The sequence below is a fragment of the Perca flavescens genome, chromosome 4 (genome assembly GCF_004354835.1).
Source record: "Perca flavescens isolate YP-PL-M2 chromosome 4, PFLA_1.0, whole genome shotgun sequence".
NCBI classification, from domain to species: Eukaryota; Metazoa; Chordata; class Actinopteri; order Perciformes; family Percidae; genus Perca; species Perca flavescens.
The window spans coordinates 18541908-18568440 of NC_041334.1; the positions used below are offsets into that span (position 1 = coordinate 18541908).

Consider the following 26533-nt stretch of genomic DNA (forward strand, 5'->3'; position numbering starts at 1 on the left):
CTATAAAGGTTACATGATTCTCAACAGCAGTAACTGCAATCAAGGCCTGTTGACTGTGATGGGGGACTTTAACCACAGAGACCCAAATTGTGTCGTGTTCCTTCACATGCTCTCAGTCAAACCTTATCAGGTTCTGTGAATGGAGTCAGGTTTACCTTCAAGGAAATGTTGATGGTTTAAAATGAAGGTTTGTGAGTCAGTAAATTGTTGTATCCATCATCTGATGTTATTGTTGTGATGGGTAGAAGATCACAGGGAAACAGTCATTCTTTAGAAATGCCTGTTTTCAGGCTTTTACTTAACAACTGGGGAATGGATTGCTATTGAATTTTGTACAGACATTTGTGGTTCCCAGAGGATGAAGCCTACTAACTTGTTTCACTTACATCAAGCACTCAGGAGGACTTTTCACCTGACATCTGAGGTTTTGGGTGAAAAACGTGTATGACCAAATACCTGAAAAACTAATGACATTCCCATCAGCCTCGGCTATACGTTGTGTTTAGTGCTGATTAGCAAATGGTAGGCTACTGTAGCATGCTTACACATGGTGACCATGGTATACAGATGTTACTGGTTCCATTTGACCCCCTTGCTGGGGAATTAAATGTGGGTTGAACTGGATAACTGTAGACAGTTCGTGGCAGCAGAATGCTTGAATCCTGTTGCCAGCATGGTTGACAGGCTTTTAGGATTCAAAGCTTTAGTGCGTAACTTTTTTATATTAATGAATGTCCGTTACATTCAAGCCATTGCCAAATGAGTTGCTACAAAGCTAATTAAGACTATCAGCTCCACACAACTCTCTCTGTATTTCTCAGTATGGCTATGTTCAGAAGATTGTGTCATCAGACGACAGCGGCGTGCAGAAACTCAAGTGAAGATAATTACCGCTTCTGAAGAGTCCATCATGTTTTTTTAATCCTCCGTGTCCTCCTTGACTACTAGCAACTGTGTGGGGGAGGTGCGCGATCATGGAAGGCTTGTATCATGACGCGCCGGCAGTTTTGTTGTCATTACTTAGAATTTCTCATGGAGGAGACAGAAAGTACACACTATAGCTTTAAGAGTAATACTTGCCATGCTAGCATTAGCATTTAGCTTAAATCACCTCTGTGCCCAAGTACAGACTCACTGAGCCATTAGCATGGATGTAGACTCTTGTCTTGTTACTTTTGTAACGTGAGGGTTCGGTATGTGGTGGTGGATCACTCTTTATGAGAATAAACAGCAGGATGGAGACGGATAACTTCCTCAAGCGGTACTTTACTGAACACCACCCACAACAACAACACTTCCTTCTTCAGACCTTTCACGTGACTGCCCTAACCAATCAGAAGCAAGTACTTAGACTGAGGTAAACGTGAGGGAATCAGAGAGGCAGATTCAACAGAATATCCTGACTGTGTTAAATATGTAAACATGTAAATATGTAACTAATAATTGTATAACATAAATATGTAAATGATTAACTGACTAAACATTGTAAATACTTTCTAGTAAATTAACTCAATTATAAATTATATCAAATTCTGAGCTTTTCAACTTTCAAATATGAATTAACATTTGCTTTTGATTTGTGTATTGCTGTCCGGCTATTCTTTTGTTAATGTTGGGAATATGGATTTGAACATTCACCATTTGCCCATAACTGCTTCCTCAACAATGTCAAGCAAAACAACTAGTTACAACTGTTATTTTAAACAGTGGGAAATAAATGAAAGAATGGGAACACAGTACCTCAACTTGCCAATGACATCAGACATGTCCTCCCACAGTAGGCTACAAACATAAGCAGCCTTATTAACATTAAAAAGGCAGGATTTACTCTTTCTATCTTTGCAGCTTGAATTTGAACGACTTTCTTTTCTCTTGTTGTTTGCAGTTAGCCTACACACTATTTAACACCTTTCAAAAGGTACCGTTACACCTTTCAAGCACCTGCAACTATTGACGCACTCGTATTCACTCGCAATACCTGCGGTTTTTATCTGTGCACCTTGCCTCTTATTTTATTGTTTCTAAAAATGATGTTCTTGCAGCAGAGGGGGGTAGAAAAAATACCCTGACTCCATGAAGGTAATTCATATGTATTATTCATCTCTGCCTCTTCCATTTATACTTACAGTTGGCTGGAGTTGTATACGATGAAAAAGCCAGTGTACACACTGTATGAGAGACTGCTTGCTGCACTCTTAAGCTGTTATTCCATGTTTTGCATTTTCATTCCCATGTTACTAGAGCTTGTACTGATTACGATGATGATTATGCTTTATGTTTTGTAGGTTTTATTTGACATCCAAAGGGATTAATATGATTTCACATATACATAATATCCATTTTCATCAAACTGAAGACTTTGCTGTCATAATACAGGCAAATAAAGTAAAGTGTGCATGATATGTATCTTCCTTGCTGCTGTTTGAATGGTGCGTATCCTCTCTGCTGGAGCACAATGTGGTGTAAATTAGTCATTATTATAGTTATGAAACAGCAGCAGAGCATGTCCACTTGTCCTCACAGATTTACAGAGAAAAAGGTTGAAATGTTGCTCCATGGTCTCTAAGCCTGTCATGGAGGAAATCATTTTTCTGCGGCACCATTGCTTTCAGATGTGGTCAAACGGCACGGTCTCCTGATGCAAAAAAAAAAGAACACACATTTTCTGAAAATGAAGTGTTTCGAGAGAAATGACTTGTGGGGGGAGAGTCCCTTCGTGGAGACAAGTAATATAAACTCACAGAGAGAAAGCTGTGTGGGAGACAAGAACCAGTTTCATAAAGTTTTCCATCGCCAGATATATAATATACAATACAGAGCTGACAAACGACCAGTCACATAGTATGAACATATGCAGTGCACTATAGTACTCAGAGCAAACTTTATTACTTATTAAAATTGCATTGCATCTAAATCTCCGCTCGGGTTATTCTAACATGTTTCACTTACATCTAGCAGATTTAATCAGATTTTTTCATGTGAAGTCATGAAATTATGACATTAGCCTGAAATTCTCTAAAACATTAATGTATGTTATGTATATTAGTCTTGTACATTCTCTATTTGTGGTAACAGCTTGCTTTTTGAACAATACGATCAACAGAACGCCAGGTATTTTCAAGCCTTGAAGAGCAGCCTCTTAAGTAATAATGAGAGTGAGAAATGCAGTGCATTTAAGTGAAAACCCTGATTAATTATGTATGATTAGAGGACTCTTAAAAGCTTTTGGGAGAGAAAAGAAAGAAACTACATAAACAGAACATGAAGTCCAGAATGGCTGGATGGATACGAGATGTGAAATTGTAAATGAACCTTAAGTATACAGGTGACTGCAGAATGATGAGAGATATTGCTTCTGCATGGCAGGGCGCTGGCTGACCGTTTGTGTACAGGTCATATCACACTTACTAAGGCACTGTCCATTGCTTGCAATTTTTGTATCAATGTTGTGTTTTATATTTGCAATTTGTTGTATGTAAAAGTAAAGTTTTGTCTCATGTGCCGAATAAACATTTTAATGTGTGATTATGATAGATATAGAAAATCTTCAAATCTCCTTACATATATATATATATATATATATATATATATATATATATATATATATATATATATATATATATATATATGTTATTTTGCTGCTGTTGAGATCTAACCGATGGAAGTGGCGCAGTGTGAATACAAGAGAAGATAACACTGTTTACCCAGTATGTTCTTGGTAGCTACATGTATGTTTGGTCAAAGAATGAGTCACTGAGCAAAGGTCATTTTGGAAATATTTCAGCTGGAAACACATTTAGACATGCAGGTCATGCTATACACCCCCGATAACTTCTACCGACCTCTGTTGTTCTTCTTTTATTCTTTCGTTTCCCCTCTCTTCCTCCCTGTCAGTGGCATCATGCATGTTTTCACCTCTAAAGTGATTGTACCTGATTTATATGACAGGCCTTTAACCCTGCGTGTGCTTGTCCATCAGCATCAGGCAGAAAACACCCAAGGGCATGTGTGAGCAGGACCAAATCTGGCTCTCTGTCATTCAGAGGCAGTAACCTCCAACTAGAATGCACTCCAACAAATCACATTTATTCCTGCACTGTTAGGATGTGAGTCAATCGCACAAGGTGAGAAGTGCTGCAGGTTGTATAAATCCAAAAATATACTTCTACCTTTTAGCAACAATCTTACTGAATTGTTTGTTGTTGAAAAAGTATAATGTATGCATTTACTGTTATGTAAATTATGGTAATAAAGAGTTCTCTGAATGTACAACTGTCAGTTTGAGCAAAGCCATACCATTTTGATCCAACTCTGAGCCTTAGATAAGGCCTGCAAACATTCTTTGGTAATGACAATATGAGCTTTAAATAAAAGAGTTCACTTGCATGCATGGAAACATGATTTCTAAAATATTGTAATGAAGTTAAAGACTCAGAGGACGTAAACAAAACTGAATGTTGTCTCCACCTGCAGTCAGTAGATGGCAACAGAAGTGAATGTTTTAATGTTGTAATAGCCCCACTTATTGGCCATGAATAGTACTACAGGTACTGTAGGGAATCCATCATAAATATTATATTACATTTAGTAATGCTGAAACAATGCATGGATTAGTTGTTAGTTAATCAGTTATTTAGCAAATATGCCGAACATCATTGTCTCCAGCTTCTGAAATGTGAGAATTTGACAATTTTCTCTGTTTGATATCATTATGTATTGATAATTTTCATGGTTTTAGACTGTTGGTCGCAAAAAACAAGCAATTTGAAGACATGACCTTGAGCTTCTCGGAAACTATGATGGGCATGTTCAGTATTTTCTAAAATTTTACAAACTAAATGCTTACTCGATTAAACAAAATAATCTAAAATCTAGATAACTGTTAGTTGAACCCCTGATATTTAACTTTTTTTTTAACGGTCTAATCACTGAATGCCAGCAATACGTTTTTAACGTAACTACGTTACCATGCTGTCATGGATTAATTAAGTGGAGGAAAAAGTACAATATGTTAGTGTTTGTGTGTTATGTAGCCTACTGTGTTGTATAAAGTAACACAAAATAGATATACTCAAAGTCCTACTCACTCAAGTACAGTAGGCTACGTACTTGTATTACTAACTGATTATGAGTTAAAAATAAAATGGTATCTCATTTGTTAATTAAATATTCTATAATGGGTCCCTATGCAACTAAAGTCTATGTTTTGGAATATCTTGTCACTTACTCATTCTCTAAAGCCAGACATATACGCTTGGATTTATGTTAAACTCAACTGCAAAACGTTTGACCGACGATTTATGTTGTTGTTAATATTTTATATAGTTTAGATGATGAACAAACAACACTTACTACTCGTGTAGAAAAATTAATGAATATTCTTTCTGTAGTCACCGGAAGTGGAGTTTTGTAGAGATTTCAAAATAGAAGTCGTCTTACTTTTAGATCACGTGACTCCTCTGTTTACAGGCATCCGGAGAAACATGGAGGACACCGCTGGCAGTAATCCCCAATCTCTCGGATTTACAGAGAAATTAAAGTCTTGGCTCTCTTGGTCATGGACCTATGTGTGCTTCATTTGGTTTGGCATGGTGCTGATCATGATATACGTCCTGTGGAGCCCGCTGAAACTGCAGGAAACTCTTACCTCAGGTGAATTAATGCGACTGCTAGTTAGCTATTGTTAGCCTTCTGGTATCTTTCTTTAGCCGACAGCAAGCGGGAGCTGTTTTGACAGTTCGGTGTCTGACTCATTCAAGCACAAATAGAAGCGAATTTCTGGTTAGATTCAAGTCGAGTTTTTACATATCTATTCCCAGCTCCTATTTATTTTATTTTCTAACGGCAGCGTGTATTGTATGTAGCCTAGTTATAATTCGGTAATGTATTATTTTATGCTGCTTTGGTCATCATATAATCGAGATTATGTATGCGGCTACATGTCACCTGCTACTGTCTACTAGACCCACTGCCAATGTTTTTCTGTTGGCACTGACATGCATTTTATTGCATGGTCACAACTTCTCACAGTTGTAGTTGCATTATGACATTATACTGACTGTCACCTCTTCTTCTTGCAGCCTCAGTGTTTTTGAATACACTGACCCCCAAATTCTATGTGGCTCTCACTGGAACCTCCTCTCTCATCTCTGGACTCATCCTTGTAAGTTATCACCTTAGTTATTTATTGTACTGTAGAACATATGTTAAATAGTTAGTTACCCTTTGCAAAAAAAATTATTTGCTAATAGGCAAATGATAGACACAGCTTGCAGTGACCTCGTCCTGAATCCAGAACTCTTATTCAGGAATCAATGATTAGACATACCTGAGCGGAAGCCTTGTTTCAGAGGAATGTCACCATTAAATACAATATATTTACAATATGGATAAAAAGTGAATGAATGAATCGGAATCATTTGGAAGCAATAATCAAACAAACAAACAAGAGTGTTGGCACGGCTACGTAGATTAAGGTTAGCCAGATGTATGCAGACAAAGAAATGGCATGTAATGTACACAATTGACAGATTTTTGACAGGGAAGAAAATAAAAGGTAGTACTCACTTAACAAAAATGTCATTACAGTGACAGAGCCTTGTGTCTTTTATGTTTTATGGCAATTTGGACAGAGGTTAAATTGCACAAGTTAAATATTTTTTTTGCAGCTTTGAAAGGGGGCCATGGTAGAAGACTAAGGGATATCTGAGTAATTGTTGTCTTATCATATACTTTTTGTGTAAAGCATGTTGTTTCCATATGTGTTCTCACCGCAGATATTTGAGTGGTGGTATTTTCGTAAATATGGGACCTCATTCATTGAACAAGTGTCAGTGAGCCACCTGCGTCCTCTTCTGGGTGGAGTGGAGAGCAGCTCCACGACTGGTCTATTCGCATCAGTTAATGGAGAGGCAGAGCCTAGGCCCAGTGTTTCAGGTAAATATGTTTATAGTAGAAAACTATAACTGACATACTACTCCTAATACTACTAGCAGTAATAACAATATATTTCTTTTGGTAGAGTGTAAGGTCTGGAGGAATCCTTTGAATCTGTTCAGAGGAGCAGAATACAACAGGTATGTGTGAATAAGATATTTAGCTGTGTTATTTTACTACTTAAAATGGATGGCTCATAATGTGAAACTATACATAAAGTTGCATACCCTCTTAAACTAACTTTGGGTTTTGGAGAAAGACAATTTCATTTGATTCATTGTGGATCATAAAACTGTAGCTGTGTATTTTACATGTTACACTACAGGTACACCTGGGTAACAGGGAAGGAACCCTTAACATACTATGATATGAACCTGTCTGCTCAAGACCATCAGACTTTCTTCACAGGAGACACTCCGCAGTTAAGACCAGAAGATGCTGGTGAGTTAATCACATGCAAACTAAATCCCCAGTTTAGTAAAAAAAACAACAGAAATATTTATTTGACTGTAAAAGATTTCTCTGGTTCTTTGAAAATGTTCAGACAGAAATGCTTTTTGTTTATGTTTTGGTGCTTTTGACTTGGACATATAAAATGAAATATGTCAGGACTGTAAGGTGGCATCTGTAATAGGCTTGAGTTCATCATCTCATTACAGTGATGCAGAAAGCCTGGAGAGAGAGAAATCCTCAAGCCAGGATCAGAGCAGCTTACCAGGCCATAGAAATGAACCATGAGTGAGTCCTACTCTTACACATTATAACACATTTTATATTGTCTACCTAAATACTGTACTGATAAAACACAACAACATTAAATCTTTTAAATAGCATCTACTTTTGTAATGAAGTTAAAATGGTAGTACTCAAAGTAAGTACAGTGGGGGAAATAAGTATTTGACCCCTTGCTGATTTTGCAGGTTTGCCCACTTACAAAGAATGCAAAAATCTACAATTTTAATCATATGTACATTCTAACAGTGAAAGACAGAATCCCAAAGAAAATTCCAGAAAATCACATCATATGAATTTATTAAAATTGATAACCATCTGATGAGGAAAAACAAGTATTTGACCCCCTGGACAAACAGCAAGTATTCTGGCTCCTACAAGCCAGTTAGTCTTTTTTTAAGACACAGCCCCAATCCGAACCAATTATCTACATCAAATACACCTGCCTCACCTCGTTACCTGTATAAAAGACACCTGTCAACACCCAAACAACCAGCATCCAACGTCACCACCATGGGCAAGACCAAAGAGCTTTCTACGGACATCAGGGACAAGATTGTTGATCTGCACAAGGCTGGGATGGGCTACAAGAGAATCGGAAAGCAACTTGGAGAGAAAAGATCAACTGTCGGTGCAGTTATCAGGAAATGGTAGAAGCACCACACCACCGCCAACCTCCCTCGGTCTGGGCCTCCACACAAGATCTTGCCTCGTGAGGTGTCCCTGATCATGCGAACGGTGAGGAATCATCCCAAAACCACAAGGGGGGAACTGATGATTCAACTGAAGGCAGCTGGGACCACAGTTACAAAAGAAACGGTTGGTAACACACTACGCCGTCATGGATTGAAATCCTGCAGCGCACGCAAGGTCCCCCTGCTCAAGAAGAAACATGTATAGGCCCGCATGAAGTTCGCCATTCACCACCTGGACGACTCAGAAGAGGCCTGGAAGAAGGTGATGTGGTCAGATGAGACCAAAATAGAACTTTTTGGCCTCAACTCAACTCGTCATGTTTGGAGGGCAAAGAACACCGAGTACAACCCAAAGAACACCATCCCCACCGTCAAGCATGGTGGTGGCAACATCATGCTTTGGGGGTGCTTTTCAGCCAAGGGGACGGGACAACTCCATCGTATTGAGGGGAGGATGGACGGGGCCATGTATCGTGGAATTCTGGACCGACATCTCCTTCACTCAGTGAGAGAGCTGAAGATGGGTCGAGGATGGGTGTTTCAGCACGACAACGACCCTAAGCACACCGCCAAAGCAACAAAAGAGTGGCTGAAAAAGAAGCACATCAAGGTTCTGGAGTGGCCTAGCCAGTCTCCAGACCTGAATCCGATTGAAAATCTTTGGAGGGAGCTTAAAATTGAGTTGCCAGGCGACAACCTCGAACCTGAATGATTTGGAGGCTGTCTGCAGGGAGGAGTGGGCCAACATCCCTGCCGAAATGTGCACAAACCTTGTCACCAACTATAAAAACCGTTTGACATCTGTCCTGGCAAATAATGGCTTTTCTACAAAATATTAACATGCTGTTTGTCCAGGGGGTCAAATACTTGTTTTTCCTCATCAGATGGTTATCAATTTTAATAAATTCATATGATGTGATTTTCTGGAATTTTCTTTGGGATTCTGTCTTTCACTGTTAGAATGTACATATGATTAAAATTGTAGATTTTTGCATTCTCTGTAAGTGGGCAAACCTGCAAAATCAGCAAGGGGTCAAATACTTATTTCCCCCACTGTAACTGGGATTGTGCTTGCTTCAGATAAGAGCATACATTAATATAATCATATTATGGCTTTTTTATGGACACTTTCATACTCAAGTTATTGCCTTGATTGCATTATGTTTTTGATGTGCATGCAAATGGTATGGGCTGTTGAAAATCTGTCCCTTTTGTGTCTTACATTTGTGTGCAGATGTGCTGCAGCGTATGTGCTCTTAGCAGAGGAAGAAGCCACAACCATCACAGAAGCTGAACGCCTATTCAAAAAAGCACTAAGTATCGGTAAGAATGGATTTGAATTAGGGCTCAAACGATTCCTTGAGTAACTTGAACAATTTGATTACTAAAAATCCTCGATACAAAATGATTTGCCTTGAAGCTTCGTTTAAACAGTGTTACAAACGCATCGCTCAGGGATGATTATTACTGTCGCACACCGGTCTGACGCTGCTGGCGACACATGCCGTGAAACTGCCGGCGCAGTTTGCAAAATTAAGAAAGAGAGTGTAAATAGTGTGGGGCTAAGAGAAGAGACAGGCTGGAGAAAACGACAGAAAGTGTCCAAAGAATCCGTTCAAACATAATTAAAACAAAACCTCTGTACAGCGTGTCTACTGCAAAATCAAACTATCTTACCACAGTAATAGCATGACGTCAATGCTTCAGCATCTCAACAGAAAACATAGAGTCTAACTTAATCATCCATTCCACGAAGCGGACCTGACAAAAGTAAATCACAGAGTCGTATGGACGATGAAACTACACCAAACACAACAACTACCAAAAACAAAGACAAGAAAATACGTAATGGTGACCACAATTTGATCTAAACAGCCGACTTGTTGACAACCCCTGTGAAAAAAACAGCTGATTGTTGTGCACCATTTTCTCTCACTCTCTCTCTTCACAGAGAAACAGCTGATCAACGATCTACTAGCATAAGTGTAACAGAGCTGTGTGTAATCAAATACTGTATATAAATGAAAATAGGTTGAGTATAACCAATATTAACATATAGGCCTATATACAGATCAGTATCAGGTTGAAACTTGTAGTTCTGAAAGTTAAGTTGCACAATTTAAGGTAATGTTTATGTATGTTTAATGTATGGCTTACAGTGTTTCCTTTAGGATTTTTTTTTTTTTTAGCAGTGGGGGCAGGTCCGAACATTTTTTGTCATTTTTTGTCATATTTTTTCAGTTACTATATAGGCCAACTTTGATCTTGACATATAGGCTGAGCATTCTGTAGCAAATAACAATAAACCCAATATTAATTACATTATCTTAATGCAGTGTAACTATTTCAGCATGTAAATAATGCACCTAAAATACAAACGTGAGTAAGGGCGTTCAGCAATCGCTATTGAATCAACGGCCACGTACAATTTAGCTAGCAGGTGAAGAATACAAACAACGAAAATCACCAGTTAACTTAACTTAAATTTGCAAGACCAGGCTTGAATGAACTGACAACATAAGTTCTACGACTTACAGTTCTCAAGGACGTATACACACGATCTCCACTGGCTTATCATCCGGACAGCGTTTCTTTTTCCTTTCTCCCTTTTTCTGCACATGCCGCTCGCGGTGTGAAGCGCGTGTTCACGCTATTCTCCAACATCCACTCTAAAAATGCAGCCCTATTTCTGATACCGTGGGGGGCAGAAATGTTGCCGTGGGGGGCCGCCACGGTCAAATCAACATAGAGGAAACACTGCCTTAGTTTGAGGTTGTTATTGCATTTCAGAAAATGTTTTCTTTAAAAACAATGTAATATGGCACTTAAATACACTTAATATGTTTAGTTTTTTGAGAGATGATATTGTAAGCAATGTAGGCAATAAAAATGTTGTTTTTTTTCGAAAATTAAACCAAACTATTGTATATTATTGCTCTTCAATAAAACAAAAGTATTTCTTATCCGATTAATCAATGGAATAATCCGTAGAATACTCGATTACTAAAATAATCGATAGCTGCAGCCCTAATTTGAATATACATTAAGTACTCACCCATTGTAAATCATGAGGCACAGTAGCAGGTAGATGCCTAACTAGTTAAGGAATAATTACAGCCACTTTTAGTCCTGATTGTGCGACACGACCCTGTGCAGTGCAGCACTGCAGAATGCCCTCCACGTTGCAGGCAATTGGAGTAAAAAATAAAATAGACATCAGAGATCTTTCCACACCCACCTGTGATGAAGGATGTAATCACGAGTGCAATATTCTATCAATGCAATCAATGCTTTTCCTTTACACAAGACCACAACATGTAGTATGAAGTTGTATTATACATAATACAATTCAATCCATGTTATTCATGTTTAAAATTTCTATGGACCGATACGTGATTTGTTTGTAAAATGTCTCATATTTTTTGTTTGCCATCCACAGCTGGAAAAGATATCAACTTACTGGTGTACATTAAACGCAGACTGGCAATGTGTGCACGCAAGCTGGGACGGATTAAAGAAGCAGTGAAAATGATGAGAGATGTGAGTTTTTTTTAATCAGACCTCATAGTGCTTACAGCTTTAGTGGGCGAATGTCAAATTACTCATGCAACGGAGTAACTGAGGCAACATGTTTACTGTATTTAAAACAATGGCAGTAAAGTAGTACTAACATATTGTATTGTTAATCTATGATATTTTCTCTTGTTACAGTTAATGAAGGAGTTTCCACTTTTGGGAATGTTAAATATACATGAAAACCTCTTGGAAGCACTTCTAGAGCTTCAGGCGTATGCTGATGTCCAAGCAGTCCTTGCCAAATATGATGGTAACGCACGTTTGTCACACTATGTTTGTGCCGTTAAATCAATCTTGAAAATGTATGACATACCATATGTGACATGACCTCAATTTCCTCTGCCATTGTAGACATCAGCTTGCCGAAATCCGCCACTATATGCTACACATCTGCACTGTTAAAAGCACGTGCTGTATCAGATAAGTATGTGTCCCTTTGGTTCATATAGTTTAAAAAAATATTTTGAGCCTTGCCATTCAACATCAGTGTCTCTTAAAACCTGTTCTAATACGGCTGCTCTAACAGCAGCATTTAATAACTTTGTGAGCAGCAGCAGTGTGTCATATGAGGTGTTCTGTCTCAGGTTCTCTCCAGAGGCCGCGTCACGGAGAGGGCTAAGCACAGCAGAGATGAATGCTGTGGAGGCCATACACAGAGCTGTTGAGTTCAATCCACATGTGCCAAAGGTCAGTCATGAGACTAATGAGTGTCACATAGATTCTGATGGTTGTTGTGGGCCACGAATCCTTGCTATGCTGCAAGTGGTTCAGGTATATTTTTTTAATCTCATTATTTCTATATTCATTGTGATCACGCAGGTTTCACATGCATATAGGTCACACGCAGAACACACACTGGTAGACAGGAAAATGATCAGTCAGGCAATTAAACAGTAGGTGAGTTATGTCAACAGTAACATGTGGTGTAGTCGACATCTACAGTTCCAATTCTGGGATTGTGCCGTTGCAACTGGTAAATCCGCCATATTTCACTCATTTAGGCTGGAAATCCTTTGTTTTGGGCTTCCTTTGTGTTGGGATTTTAAACTCCGGTGGATTTATGAGGACTATGGTTAACCTTCTCTCAGATCTCTGCAAGGTAAATCCAGAAGAAAGAAATGCCAATAAACCGGAGCACGTTCTCCTCCCATCCCCGAATGCAATGTGGAGTAGACAGACTCTCCTCCAGCACGCTTTGGAGGAGGGTCTGCCAAAGCGAGACTACATGTGGTGCAACTTACGACTAGAGCAGTCTTCAATGTAGACATGCCATATACTGGCTCACCAGCAGGTGTCAGTGTAGGTCTTAATACAGGAGCTCATTTTTATCACACCTGACGTGTCCGCTCTAGATCCTAAAGCTTTGTTTGCATGTGCATTTGTCTATTCTTTCTCTATTTTAGTAATTTAGGTTATTTGTATGTAGGTGTATTTAGTATTAATCAATTCAGTACAATTAAATGGGATAATATTTTATGTTTGATGGGCACATTTCGCCGAATCATCAGTTACTGTTACTAGGCAATACAGTATTTTTTGGAATCATGCATGCATTATGTGTTTTTGCAGGTAGTTTAGTTTGAATTCCACATTTAACTGTAACAGATTGGTCACAGTTTTGCATAATAAGAGAGCAGCTCTATATACAACTGAACCAGAGATAACATGGGACTACAATTGGGTATCTCACTGGCCTTTCACACCAGTTCCCACAGGATTAGATGTCACACATGCACACACAGAGTCATACACAACTAGTTGGTTGCAGCAGAGTTTTGTCTCAGTTTAGCCTTTGTAGTGTGGAGGTCTTTCATCTCATGAACTCCTTTTCAGAGAGAGAGAGAGAGAGAGAGAACCGTGTGTGTGTGTGTGTGTGTGTGGGTGGTGCAGGGGTGTTAGCCAGCACTTTGATCCAGCCTTTGATATTAAAGTGAGGCCCTCATTTTCAGTGTTTCCAACTACTCCCTCCTGGCTGCACCCAGAGGCAGCCATATTCTCTCCATCACGTACCCTCATCCTGTTTCTTATTCTCTCATGTTCCCTCATCCCCTGTTTGAGCCAAAACAGAGAGTCTGATGTTGGCCAACTTTATGAAATTTGTAACACACCTTTCACAGAGGATTATAAGTAGGCTCATCTTTCAGCATTTGACTGGCATCTGGTACTTACTCAGGCCTCATAACAGAGTTGTATTACCTTGTGTGAAAATGTAACGGTGGTGAAGGACGGGGGAGGGGTGGTGTTGCTTTTTGTTGTCTGTCTGGCATGATGAGTGCACCTGTGACTCGGGCCTTTTTAGACACGAGCTGGCCTGTTGCCACCTTAAGTAGGATCTGCAAAGGGCTTTTTGTCCAAAACTTCCCTAGAGCCTAATTCTGTACTTTTGTGTAGATTTGATTTAGTTTCCTTAATATTGTAGAAACTAACCCTAACACCATCATGTAAGGCTTACACTAATGAATACTATACTATATATATTCATAAAATGTATATCAGTGTAAGGCAGCGAGAGATGTGTCAAAGGTGACTCAATAAGAAAGCCTGTGTGTTTGTGTTGCTATAGAGAAGCCCTAACAGATACCAGTGCTGTACTGAACTGAAGTGAGTAGCACAGCTTTGGCAAATCAAAAAGCGAGTCTGTGTGTGTTTTTTAAATTTCTCAACCATCATCATTGATGTACCAGTTGCCATGGTTGAAATCGGATTGTGACAGGACGGTAGCCCGTTTTGTCCCTGGACCAGCAAGATGAATCTGGGTATGGAAAAAACCAGCACTGAGGTGCCCTCAAGCAAGACATTTAACCCACAGACTGTGCTTGTATCAGGTAGCTTCCAGGTGTGAATGTGTGTCTGTGCGAGTTTTTATAGGGCATTTTTTAACAGCAAGTTAAGGTCGGAAAAAAAAACAATGGAAACTGGAAGTGAATGAAGGAACAATGTCAGGTCAAGTGTGTGCCTGTGTTATCAAGCATGCCAAGGAGATTATAGATGAATATCATACCAGGCTACATCACATGAGCTTATTCAAACCGCTCAAAAAGCTATACACACACTAAAACCACATCCACACACACATGCTTCAGTCCCACCCACCTCCCACACAACCCACCCTTTCACTCACTAGCTCTCAATCTTGCCCCTATTTACCTCCTCCACTGTTCTATTTTCCTCTCCTCCTCATCTTTTGTCCTTCTCTATTAATCATCCTCCTCTTTCACCCTTTCCTCCATCTGTCTGTCCATTCTAATCAGCCTGTCCCCCAGCCCGTGGTTAAGGAACTGACAGTTTGTCGGATGCTTGGACAACTGATCAAGTGTTCCTGCTATCTGAATCTGTTGTACATTTACATTTACCACCACTTTGGTCCATACATGTTCATTTTGAAGCAGTCTGGGGGACCCGATCCCATCTACCTTGCTAGTTTACTCCACTTTGGAAGGCGGTTTCTCATCTCACCCCATTCTGGTTGACATGTTCTTAGATCGCCTGTCGAGGCTCAGAAATGCAGACCGTTGCTTAGTTTACCTCTGAAATTGGCTTTTTGGTTTGTAAATTGAGACAGAGCAGCAGTCCTGGGTTTGTTCTGAATTAAGATGGATAAGGTTTGATTCAGGCAAGGCAAAGGGGGTAGTTAGGAATTGCCTCATCCTGGCCCATTTTGGGATAAATGCTGTAAGTTGTCTTCCACTGTCCGCTGTTCTCACTGGAGCTTGGCATGGCTAGTAGTGCTGTTTACTGACTGCATGCCATTTTAATCTGCAACACCTGTTTTGTTTGTTTTTATTAATTTATTTAGTTCTTTCACTGTACACGTGTATGATTGTCTGGCCCTTATAGAGCAACTACAAGGCTGATATCATTGTTGCCTGTGTGTCCCATTGTGAGAAGCAAAGTGCTGCAGATTAGAATCAGAAGGCAGCTTATGAGTTATGCTGTGGGCTTATGACTGCCCAGGGATAAAAGGAGAACACATGAAACTCAATCCCTTCATCAAAGAGACGACAGGGAGTGGAGAAGCAAAGGGGGACGAGAGAGTGGGGGTGGGGGGTTGGCCAGCACAGAGGACTGAGGTGTCACCAGGTCTAATGCCGTGGCATGTGAGGAAGGACAGCTGAGCAGCCAGCCTCTCTAAATGGTTAATCTTAAAGCACAGAGGACCCAGACCTACAAGCGTGCCATATACTGGCCAATCATTATTAGCATCAGACTAATAGGGAGATAGAAATATGTGTAAAACTGTAAAATATCCAGGTTTATCCAGAATAACAAATTGGCTCGCTTACAGATTATCAAATTAGAATTTTAAGATTGGGCCCCAAATTAAGATCACCTTCCTACTAATCATGTGGTTCTTCATGCATGTCCTTAATTGTTGTACCGAATGAATGTATGTCATTTTTTCAGTTACTGTAGTAGTTGTGCTCTGCAACAGAGAAGTGGTAGGTTTCCTCTTAAACTGGCTGCCTCCACACTGGTGCCAGAGGAGTAGAGGATGGTTAAAGGTTTGTGCTCGGAAGAAAGGAGACCGAAATGGTGAGGAGGATGAAGGCGGACAGTCAAATGTCTTGGCTGGAGCAGCAGAGAGAGCTGATTTAAGCAAGTCAGACAGGATAAGTGAGAAGGTCAAACCAGCAGCTTCTGGTTGTCTCTAGCTGCCGATCCTTGTAATGACTACAGACTGTGTCAGGTTCGAAAGAGAAGAGGCCAGGAGACAGGACGGTCTTTGGGAATGCATGAGTGAGGTGAGGAGAAGTGTTCATGCCTGTTGGGGGGCTGCGTGCTTGATTGAGCTTTTACCCATGAGGGTGAGAGATTCAGGGGGTGGCGAGTGAGGAACCGACAACAGAGGGGTGAGGCGGGCACAGCAAACTGTCTGCATAGAACATAATATACAGAAATGTTTTATGAATATGGCTATAGTACAGCAGTGAGGTAGAGGAAGTATTAGTAGGAAATATTGACAAGACTGACATAACTGACATTGCCAAATAAGCAAAACAGATTACCAGGGGACCCAGGCTCTTATCTTGCAAGCTAAAGGAGCATGGAAGAGGGTTGGAGGAAGACAGGGATGAGCCAAGTTGTAGAGCCTGTGCAGGCTGTGATCATGAGGGTGAGAGTGGAGAAAGAGGGTAAGGCAGGGGGGAGATGGGTGAAGCAGCATGGTCTGGCTAGCTGGCTGGCTGGATGGGTGGATGGATGGATGGCTGGCTGAGCTTGTGACCATGGAAGGGATTAGACAGGATTAGCTGTGGGGTAACCTTCCCAAAGTGTCAGTCTGAGATCCAGAGCGCTGTGAAGCTGGCCGCCTGGGAATCCAGCCCAGGGGGCCCAAGCCCCGCACATGGATTTTGTTTAACACACTGGGCACCACAGACATACAGTATATAGAGTAGCATGTTCGTCAAAGTCACCATACTCCAGTTAATGAATTATCTATGGACAGAGAAAGGCCTTAATTCAAAATATCAATTGCAGAAAAGCAGCACACAATATACCTGCGTAATTTGTAGATGCTTGTTTTCGGTTATTTCAGAAAGCATACCTGTTCTGTAGGTTGTAACTCTGGAATGTGGGCCTTTGTCAGCACAGTGAACCGACTGACTCACTGGGACAAACTTACACAGTAGGGGAAGAGAGGAGGGGTGAGCGGGGGATGTTACACGTTCATGGAATGAATGTACTGTACTGTAACAATAACACACACTCAGAGGGCTTTGGGAAGCTTTCCCTCCCACCTTGAACAATTGCAAAATAAGGCAGTCAACAAATACCTCGCATGAAGAAAACATGTTTTCAGTCTGCACTGAGTTAACCAGAGGCAATTGCACAATAGAATAAGTTAAGTGGTGACTGAGAAACAGGAGAAGATGTGAATAAAACCACAAGGGGGCAGACCTTTTAATAACTTTAAAAAAAACTTAGAATTTAGAAGTATCCAGCAAAACAAAGCGACATTCCATTTGAGTTGCCTCTTTCTCACCACCCACTAGTATTTTAATTGTGGTTTGGTTGCCTTAGAAAAGCATTTGTGTCTCTTTTGCTTGCTAAATCTTAAATTGTTTTGCCAGCATTTTGCATTTATGCAATAAAAGGCTGTAGGGAGAAGGAGCAGGATGACATCAAATGTCTCCAAATGAGTGCAAATGATGAACGTTGCAAATTACATGGTATTCATCTCAGCCCACACGTGTCTGGGCCAGCCAAGGTGTTACCAACAATTTTACATCTGCTCACTGCCATTTTGCTGGAAATGTATTATACAATTGGCTTATGTGACTTCAAGTGGTGTGAGCACCTGACTGTGGTTACAGTATGAATAAGGCACTGTTGGCAAGAGCCACTAAGACTGAACTATGCTGAAGTACATAGAATTTCACAAAGAAAAATATTGATCCCACTGTAGCTGACTGCTGATTTTATAAGCTGAGAAATCAGAATTATAACAAACAAGCATTCAAAAGGCACTGCACATTATCACAGGTTTTTACAGCAGTATAATGTGCACCTATACTAGACACTTCTGCTATTCTTTACCATGTTCAGGAGCCAAAAAGCATTACAGCATTGTACTGTATTCTTACCTGAAGTCTTGTATATCTTCCTCTTCCTGTCTGCAGTACTTATTAGAGATGAAGAGCCTGATCCTCCCTCCAGAGCACATCTTGAAGAGGGGTGACAGCGAGGCAGTGGCATACGCTTTCTTCCACCTGCAGCACTGGAAGAGGGCAGAGGGAGCCTTAAACCTACTACACTGTACCTGGGAGGGCAGTAAGTATCAATATTACTTATTCTATTGAATACCACAGCTTTGTATATGAAGTTTTTTTTATGAAAAGGATTTCTGTTAAAAGTGAGTAGTCGTCCATTCTGTGTATGTTTAGAAGTCACTATTATACAGTACTTCAATAGAGAATCTTCCTTGTATGCTGCTTGTCATTTTTTAATTGTTGTGTCATAGGTCATGTATGCACAGCACACCCACAAATACTTTACTTGTGATTATACAAGGATGAGATCATTGCTCACACGAAGCACAGGAAGAATGTTATTGTAATTTTTAGGCTGTTAGTATCTTGTCACTTTGTATAATATTTTGCTACTTAAATCATTTAATAAAAATGGTGTTTAAGTCCTACTTGTTCTGTTATTCAGCTTAATTTGATTTCCTATTTGCACCTGTGTGTGTCTTTACAGCCTTTAGGATAATTCCCTACCCACTGGAGAAGGGTCACCTGTTTTACCCCTACCCAGGATGCACAGAAACAGCAGATAGGGAACTGCTGCCCTGTAAGTACAATAGCCAAAGCTTACGTACGTGCTTTGGTCACGTGCAGTCCATTAAAGCTGTGGGAGGTAGAATTTGAAATAGAGTGAGACATCCTCCTGCAGCTCACTCCCTCTTGCCGCTCGGTCCAGCTCCTCCAATCAGGCGCAGAGCACGGGCATGCACCGGCTTCATACAGTAACCTTTACGAGTACTGATCATTAATTTCATCCCACAGCAATTCTATAAGAATGGCCCCTTTTTTTTTTTTTTAAGTCCTGCCATAACATAGACTGTATTTATATAGCACTTTTCTAGTCTTAACGACTACTCAAGGCTCTTTTACATAGTACAGGAACCATTCACCATTCACACACATTTATACACTGTGGCCGAGGCTGCCGTACAAGGTGCCACCTGCTCATCAGATTCACATACATTTACACTCCGATGCACAGCGTCGGGGGCAACTCGGGGTTCAGTGTCTTGCCCAAGGACGCTTCGACATGGGACTGCAGGGCCAGGGATCGAACCACCAACCTTCTGATTGGCAGGCTCTACCAGTGAGCCACAGCTGCTGTTATCTCGGGACACTTTACAGATAAAGTAGTAGGTCTAGACCACACTCAGAGAACCGACCATTCCCACAAGAGCATGCGTTTTTTTGTGCATGTCTGTGCTAGGCTAAAGGCTCACCTCAGCAGACCAGCTCTCCAGACTGTTTTCACAGCAAATGTCCGCTCCCTAAAAAATACACAGGACTGCAGTTTTACACAATTTCGTTCCTCTATGTACTGTTTAGAGATGAATGACAATAAAGTCTCTTAACTAATAGTTTAGCTGCAGCCGTGAGTCTTTGGCTACTGTAAACAGAACTTTTACCGAAGGAACATGCCCACACAATTGCATTTGCAGAACAGCCAATAGAAACATTCTCTCTTTCTGAAATGACCTGTGATTGGCCAAAGTCTGCCTTGAAGGCTAGATTATCTAAAGAGTTAAGAAGGAGGTGCAGAAGTCTAGTTTTCTCTCAGATCACTTGAATTTCAATATGCTGAAAGATTATTATGATTTTTGTGCCCAATGAGGCCAAACATAAAGTGCTAACCCCAGCTTTAATGTGCCTAGTTGCTCCCAGTTTGATTGTGTAATTAGTCATCCTCTCACTATTTAAACCCCATGTCTCTTCAAAATGCTTCATATTTTCTTATCTGCACTGGTTATGCCTCTCTTGCTCCCTTTTTGCTGACTGTTCTCATTTTTGCTCCAGCTTTCCACGAGGTGTCTGTGTACCCAAAGAAAGAGCTTCCCTTCTTCATCCTCTTCACAGCAGGCCTTTGCTCCTTCACTGCCATGCTGGCCATGCTCACACATCAGTTCCCTGAGCTCATGGGTGTTTTTGCCAAAGCAGTAAGTACTTCACCTCACACATCTCAATTTCATTACAAAAGTTGCTGCTGTAAAATGTATAGATGCTAAATCAAATAGTCCATTCAAAACATGCCTGGTCAGAACGGGCTGATCACTTGGCCTCTGGTATTGCTGCTTTCAGCTTTCTCCAGAACAGCTAACCCAAACAACTTTACACTCGACACGGCGCTTCCTTGGGTCCTGAGCAAGATACCTACCATGACATAGTTGTGTCTCCTAGCAATGCTAGACTATACGCATAATTCGCTAACCGCTAGCTTTTGGGGACCAGGATATTTCCAGGAACAAAAGTGTTAATTCCGTAAGTTACATCGCCACGTGAAATTTAGCTAGCAGGTGAAGAATACAAACAACGAAAATCACCAGTTAAATTAATTAAAATTTGCAAGACCAGGTTTAAATGAACTGACAACATAAGTTCTACGACTTACAGTTCTCAAGGACGTACACACACGATCTCCACTGGCTTATCATCCGGACATTCTCCCTTTTTCTGCCGAGTGACTCGCGTGCCCGCTCGCGGTGTGAGGCGCGTGTTCGCGCTATTCTCCGACACACACTCTAACAATGCAGCCCTATTTCTGATACCGTGGGGGGCAGAAATGTTGCCGTGGGGGGCCGCCACGGTCAAATCAACATAGAGGAAACACTGTTTAATATCCTAGATCTTAATCTTAGATCTAAGTGGATATATGTCCTGCTCATAAAAATGAGTGTTTGAGTTGCTCCTTCTAGGTTCTAAGTATGAGTACTTCTAAGTTTTGGTAGATGTGTAATTGCTGCTGTTTTATAACTGACAGCAGAACATAACAATTTTAAAATATGCTGCTAAAATACTTTTTGCTTACTTGTTATACTAATAATTAATGTACAATTTAGATTAGATAATACTTATAATCTAACAGTTAAATTAATCAAATTTTCTGTTTTCAATATAGCCCTGTTTAGACCAGGTTAATGGGATGTGTAATGGCTGCATTGTACATCCATTCACCTCCTTTGAGAGCTCATGATAATGGATTGGTGTGAATGCAACAGCATTAAGTTATCCTATTGGTTTATGCAGATACACACCTGCTATTGGCTTATGTTACTATTTGCTCAGGGATGGGATAATGATTTGTGATAATGGCCAAAAGTACACACATAGAATTGAAATATACATTGTTTGTGATGGTCATATTATAGTTATAGCTTATTATTATAGTTATAGCAGCAGTACAGTATATTTTTCATAATTATCCTACAAGGGTCTTTGCTCTTAGTGTTAATTCATACCCATCATCAGTTTTAAAGGACCGCTTGGCTTTTGCCAATTTTGTCTTTCAACAATTCGTTACACAATTAAAGCGTTTATTTCCTTTCCCTTCGTTTATTTTTCACTATTTAGAGACCAAAAGAGAAACAGAAAGCAATGAACGTGATTGATTTGATGTATAAAAGTGTTGACATATAAATCATAGATAATGTAAAGTTTATCTCCAAATCGGATAAGTATATTAAACTGTCAGCACTGTTTCTACAAACATTTTTAAAATGTTTAATACTTAATACTTCCATAATGCTGCTTTGTGTTTGTCTTCCCTGTACTTTGGGAAGCTTTTGGATTTCATGTATACAAATATTTAGCTGTGGATCGCCCTGTTGCAACTCAAGTGCGATTTGAATCTGTACTGCATCCTGTTCAGGTGACACTCCTAATGTCACACCGGTCTCATTTCCAGAAAGGAAAACAGGCTAAGCGGTCAAATATACACTACTGGTCAAAAGTTTTAGAACACCCCAATTGTTTTTGTTTTTTATTGAAATTTTAGCAGTTCAAGTCCAATGAATAGCTTGAAATGGTACAAAGGTAAGTGGTGAACTGTCTGAGGTTAAAAAAAAAAAGTAAGGTTACCCCAAACTGAACAATAATGTACATACCCTCGTGAGCATTATTTGAACAGTATTGTACTGCAGAAATTAGTGTGTTGCTATAAAAATGGCGGGAAAAAGGCAATTAACAATGGAAGAGAGACAGACCATCATAATCCTTAAGAATGTTGGTCTTTCCTACAGAGAAACTGTGAAGAAAGACAAGGTGTCAGTGAGTACAGTATTCTTCACCATCAAAAGGCACTTAGAAACTGGGGGAAACTGACAGGAAGAGGTCTGGCAGACCCAAAGCCACAACAGAATCAGAAGACAAGTTTCTGAGAGTCAACAGCTTGCGTGATAGGCGGCTCACATGACAACAGCTTCAAGCACAGCTTAATAGTGGTCGTAATAAGCAAGTCTCGCTCGAGTTGCAGCAAGAAAGCCATTGTTAAGACGTCAGAATAAGAAAAAGAGGCTTGCCTGGGCCAAGAAACATCATCAATGGACTACTGAAGAAGGTGTTATGGATTTTTGGTTCATCACGCAGGATTTCTGTACGCCGTCGAGTAGGCGAAAGGATGGTTCCTCAGTGTGTGACATCAACTGTCAAACATGGAGGAGGAAGCGCGATGGTCTGGGGCTGTTTTGCTGGATCCAGGGTCGGTGATTTGTACAGAGTGAAAGGCACCCTGAACCAAAATGGCTACCACAGCATTTTGCAGCACCATGCAGTACCCTCTGGTATGCGCCTAGTTGGTCAGGGGTTCATCCTACAGCAAGATAATGACCCAAAACATAAGTCCAAGCTATGCCAGAACTACCTTAGGAAAAAAGAACAAGATGGTAAGCTTAAAAACATGGAGTGGCCAGCACAGTCACCAGACTTAAACCCCATTGAGCTGGTTTGGGATGAACTGGACAGAAAAGTGAAAGCAAAGCAACCTACAAGTGCCACACATTTATGGCAACTTCTGCAACAGAGTTGGAAAGAACTTTCTGAAGAATATTTGATTTCCATTGTAGAAAGAATGCCACGAGTGTGTTCAGCTGTTATATCTGCCAAAGGGGGCTACTTTGATGAGTCAAAAATTTAGAATACATTTTGGTTTATAAATTGATTCCATGATTTTTTTTTTCTTTTTTACTTAAATACTTGAAATGAATTTCAATAAAAACCTGGAAAATTGGGGTGTTCTAAAACTTTTGACCAGTAGTGTATATACATATAAATACACCAAACTTTGCTTTATGGTGCATTAAAGTTTGCATTTAAACTTATTCTATTCAGGACAGTACTTTATCTTGATTTTTCTTAATCATTCTTCTCTGTTCCTTTTGAATCATATTTTTGTAAATGTTTTACCTCTGGCTTTGAGACAGAATATATAAGTTGCATAACATTGTATTTTATGTGTTTTACTTCAACATTAACTAACAATCGGTGGGAAGAGGTTTTACTGGCATTCAACTGAAAGCTCATTCTGCTTTTTTTTATCTCACTCTCTTTCAGTTCTTCAGCACACTCTTTGCACCCCTGGGTTTCTTCGCAGACAAGATGGAAAGCTTCATGCCGTCCAGTTTTTGGCACCAGCTGACTCGAATCTGACCCCATCTCTCACACACAGACACACACATACACTCACACACGCACACACAGACACACATATACACACACCGATACCACTCCAAACCCTCAGACAAAAAGTGTTTGCTCTCCTGTCTTCAGCATTACTGTCCACTTGCTGCATTGTCACTGATTATGTTGGCTGAGGTTGTATCAACATGGCAATATCACTCCAAAGATGCTCTCCCACACTGTTCCAGCAGCCACAGTTTTTCCAAGAGCACATTTAGTGAATACCATTTGCAACAATTGCACAGGGTCGTTCATTAGCCATGATGTTAGCCCTGGGCAAATTCAAGTTTTTGTGTATCCCACAAAGCCTGGCTGCATATATTTGGTGCAAAACTCTAATTAGGAATTCAATAGAGGCACTCCTCTGCTCCATCACAATAATAAATTAAATTAAATCATGAAAAAAAAGCATGTTTTTAATACTTCTCTAACTACTGTCAGATTAGTTAGTTTTAACCAGTGTGTAACTGACAACAGAAAACACAAACAACAATATGTACATTAAGGACGTTTCTTGTAGAATATGTTCACTGATATGATCCTTTACCCCTCTTTTCCCTGTTAAATTATTTATGTGTATCACAAAAGATCCCATTGGGTATTTGGGATGGGAACCTATGTGTCCTATGTCAACCTCTTAGTGCCCCGCAGACATCCAGTGGGGCAGATTTAAACGTCTGTAAGAAAAGAAGAAAAAAAAAAAAGCTGTGATTTACAGCTTCAAAGTGCCTGCAGTGTATACAACGCCTCTGCAGTTTAACAGTTGTTACTATGGCATGACACCCCAGCACTACATCACTGGGGCAACCGCCGCCGCTGGTCACAGTTAGGCCTGTCATGGCATCACTCATTTCTGCTGATTGCACTACAGTGTGTTATAAGTCAAACACCAAACAAAAATGAAAGAGGCAGATATTGCCATAGTCATACAGAGAATCAACCGGCACAGGCAACCTAACTATAGGTGACAAAATGAACAGACGCGCACAGACATATTGTACAAAGCAAGCTATTATTTTACTTTATATGTACAAAATCACTTGCTTTGCCTTTGACTGTGTCTGTTCATTGTGTTGATTCTGCTGTAATTGGTGTAATTCTGACATCATTTTTTTTCCCTCATCTCTGTTTTATCAAACTAAAGATGCCAGCATCACCTTGTTGTATAAGTATAATGTAAAAACGAACCGGTAATGTAATAACCTGTCAGAAACAAATGTGCCTGGTTCTAAATTGTAAAAAAGCCTGTACATGTAATATATAATCCTATTATTGATGTAACATTTTTATTACATTAACAGGTTTATTTCATTTGAAACCACTTAAGGCGGACTTGTTTACTTTATTTTTTCAAGTTATGTTACTTGATAGTTATTACATTATTGGCGACTACAACAACATTTATTGTACACCAGGATCTACTGTAAGTGACATTATAACTCTTCACTCTACTTGTAATAAAAAAATTGTGATAATAAAGTGCCTTTTAGTACAACACAATAGTTAAACACATACATTTGGAATTTACTGCACCTACAGTATTAATGTCAAGTTTAGTGGCAACTCTGTTCAATTTTGATGGATTCAATTTGATACATAGATACCTTCAGAAAATGTAATTTATAACAGAACTGTTGATTGTTCAATGATTAGTATTATTAAACACAGCAGCCAAGTAACAATGGCAAATATACTTGTGATGTAATGGCACAGTGCGTTACTACAGGATATTGCTAATTTTTATTATATTTTTAAAGATTATTTTTTGGGCTTTTCTGCCTTTATTTTTGACAGGACAGCTAGGTGAGAGAGGGGGAAGACATGCAGGAAATTGTCACAGGTCGGAACCCTGGACCTCTGCGTTGAGGCATAAACCTCTCAGTATATGTGCGCCTGCTCTACCCACTGATCCAACCCGGCCACTTTATTATATTTTTAATAACCCCGGTCTACTCTAAAGATTCCGTTTTGCATCTCACACCACGGTCTATAATAAGTCTGTTTCAATTTGTGACACTAGAAATGTGAAATTCTAAAGTGCATAACCGAAATATAAAGGGTACATGCTGAAGACAAGAGACTGTTTAAAATATTGTAACTACTCTTGGGTGAGTTTGAAGGCAAAACTTAAAATAAATTTCTCTTTCAGTGCAACTTCCTTTTGTGATTTTTATTTTGTTGTTGTGGAGGTCCTCAGTTTTATTGTTGTTAAAATGCTGAATTCGTATTTTCTAAATGAATGTGCTGAATATGTCACTTTAGTTGCGAGTACCTGTTTAAACAAGACAAACAGGGCTGTTCAAAAACAATTTTCAACATAAAGTGGCAGACATATTTAAATACTTTCTTTTTGCACAGTGGATGCAATTCCCCTTCATATTGTAAAATCCCATCTGTATTGAT

At 39.8% G+C, this 26533-nt stretch overlaps 1 protein-coding gene across 1 annotated transcript; it reads left to right on the top strand.

Moving 5' to 3' along the window:
* Nucleotides 1–5466: 5466 nt before the first annotated feature.
* On the top strand, nucleotides 5467–25937 carry st7l (suppression of tumorigenicity 7 like). The gene is made up of 15 exons (XM_028575396.1): nucleotides 5467–5652; nucleotides 6081–6163; nucleotides 6777–6936; nucleotides 7022–7076; nucleotides 7262–7377; nucleotides 7596–7674; nucleotides 9598–9686; nucleotides 11803–11903; nucleotides 12075–12189; nucleotides 12291–12363; nucleotides 12524–12626; nucleotides 18560–18710; nucleotides 19137–19229; nucleotides 20477–20616; nucleotides 24005–25937. The coding sequence occupies exons 1-15, from the start codon at nucleotides 5484–5486 to the stop codon at nucleotides 24098–24100; spliced, it is 1623 nt and encodes a 540-aa protein (XP_028431197.1). The 5' UTR covers nucleotides 5467–5483; the 3' UTR covers nucleotides 24101–25937.
* The last annotated feature ends 596 nt before the right edge of the window (nucleotides 25938–26533 follow it).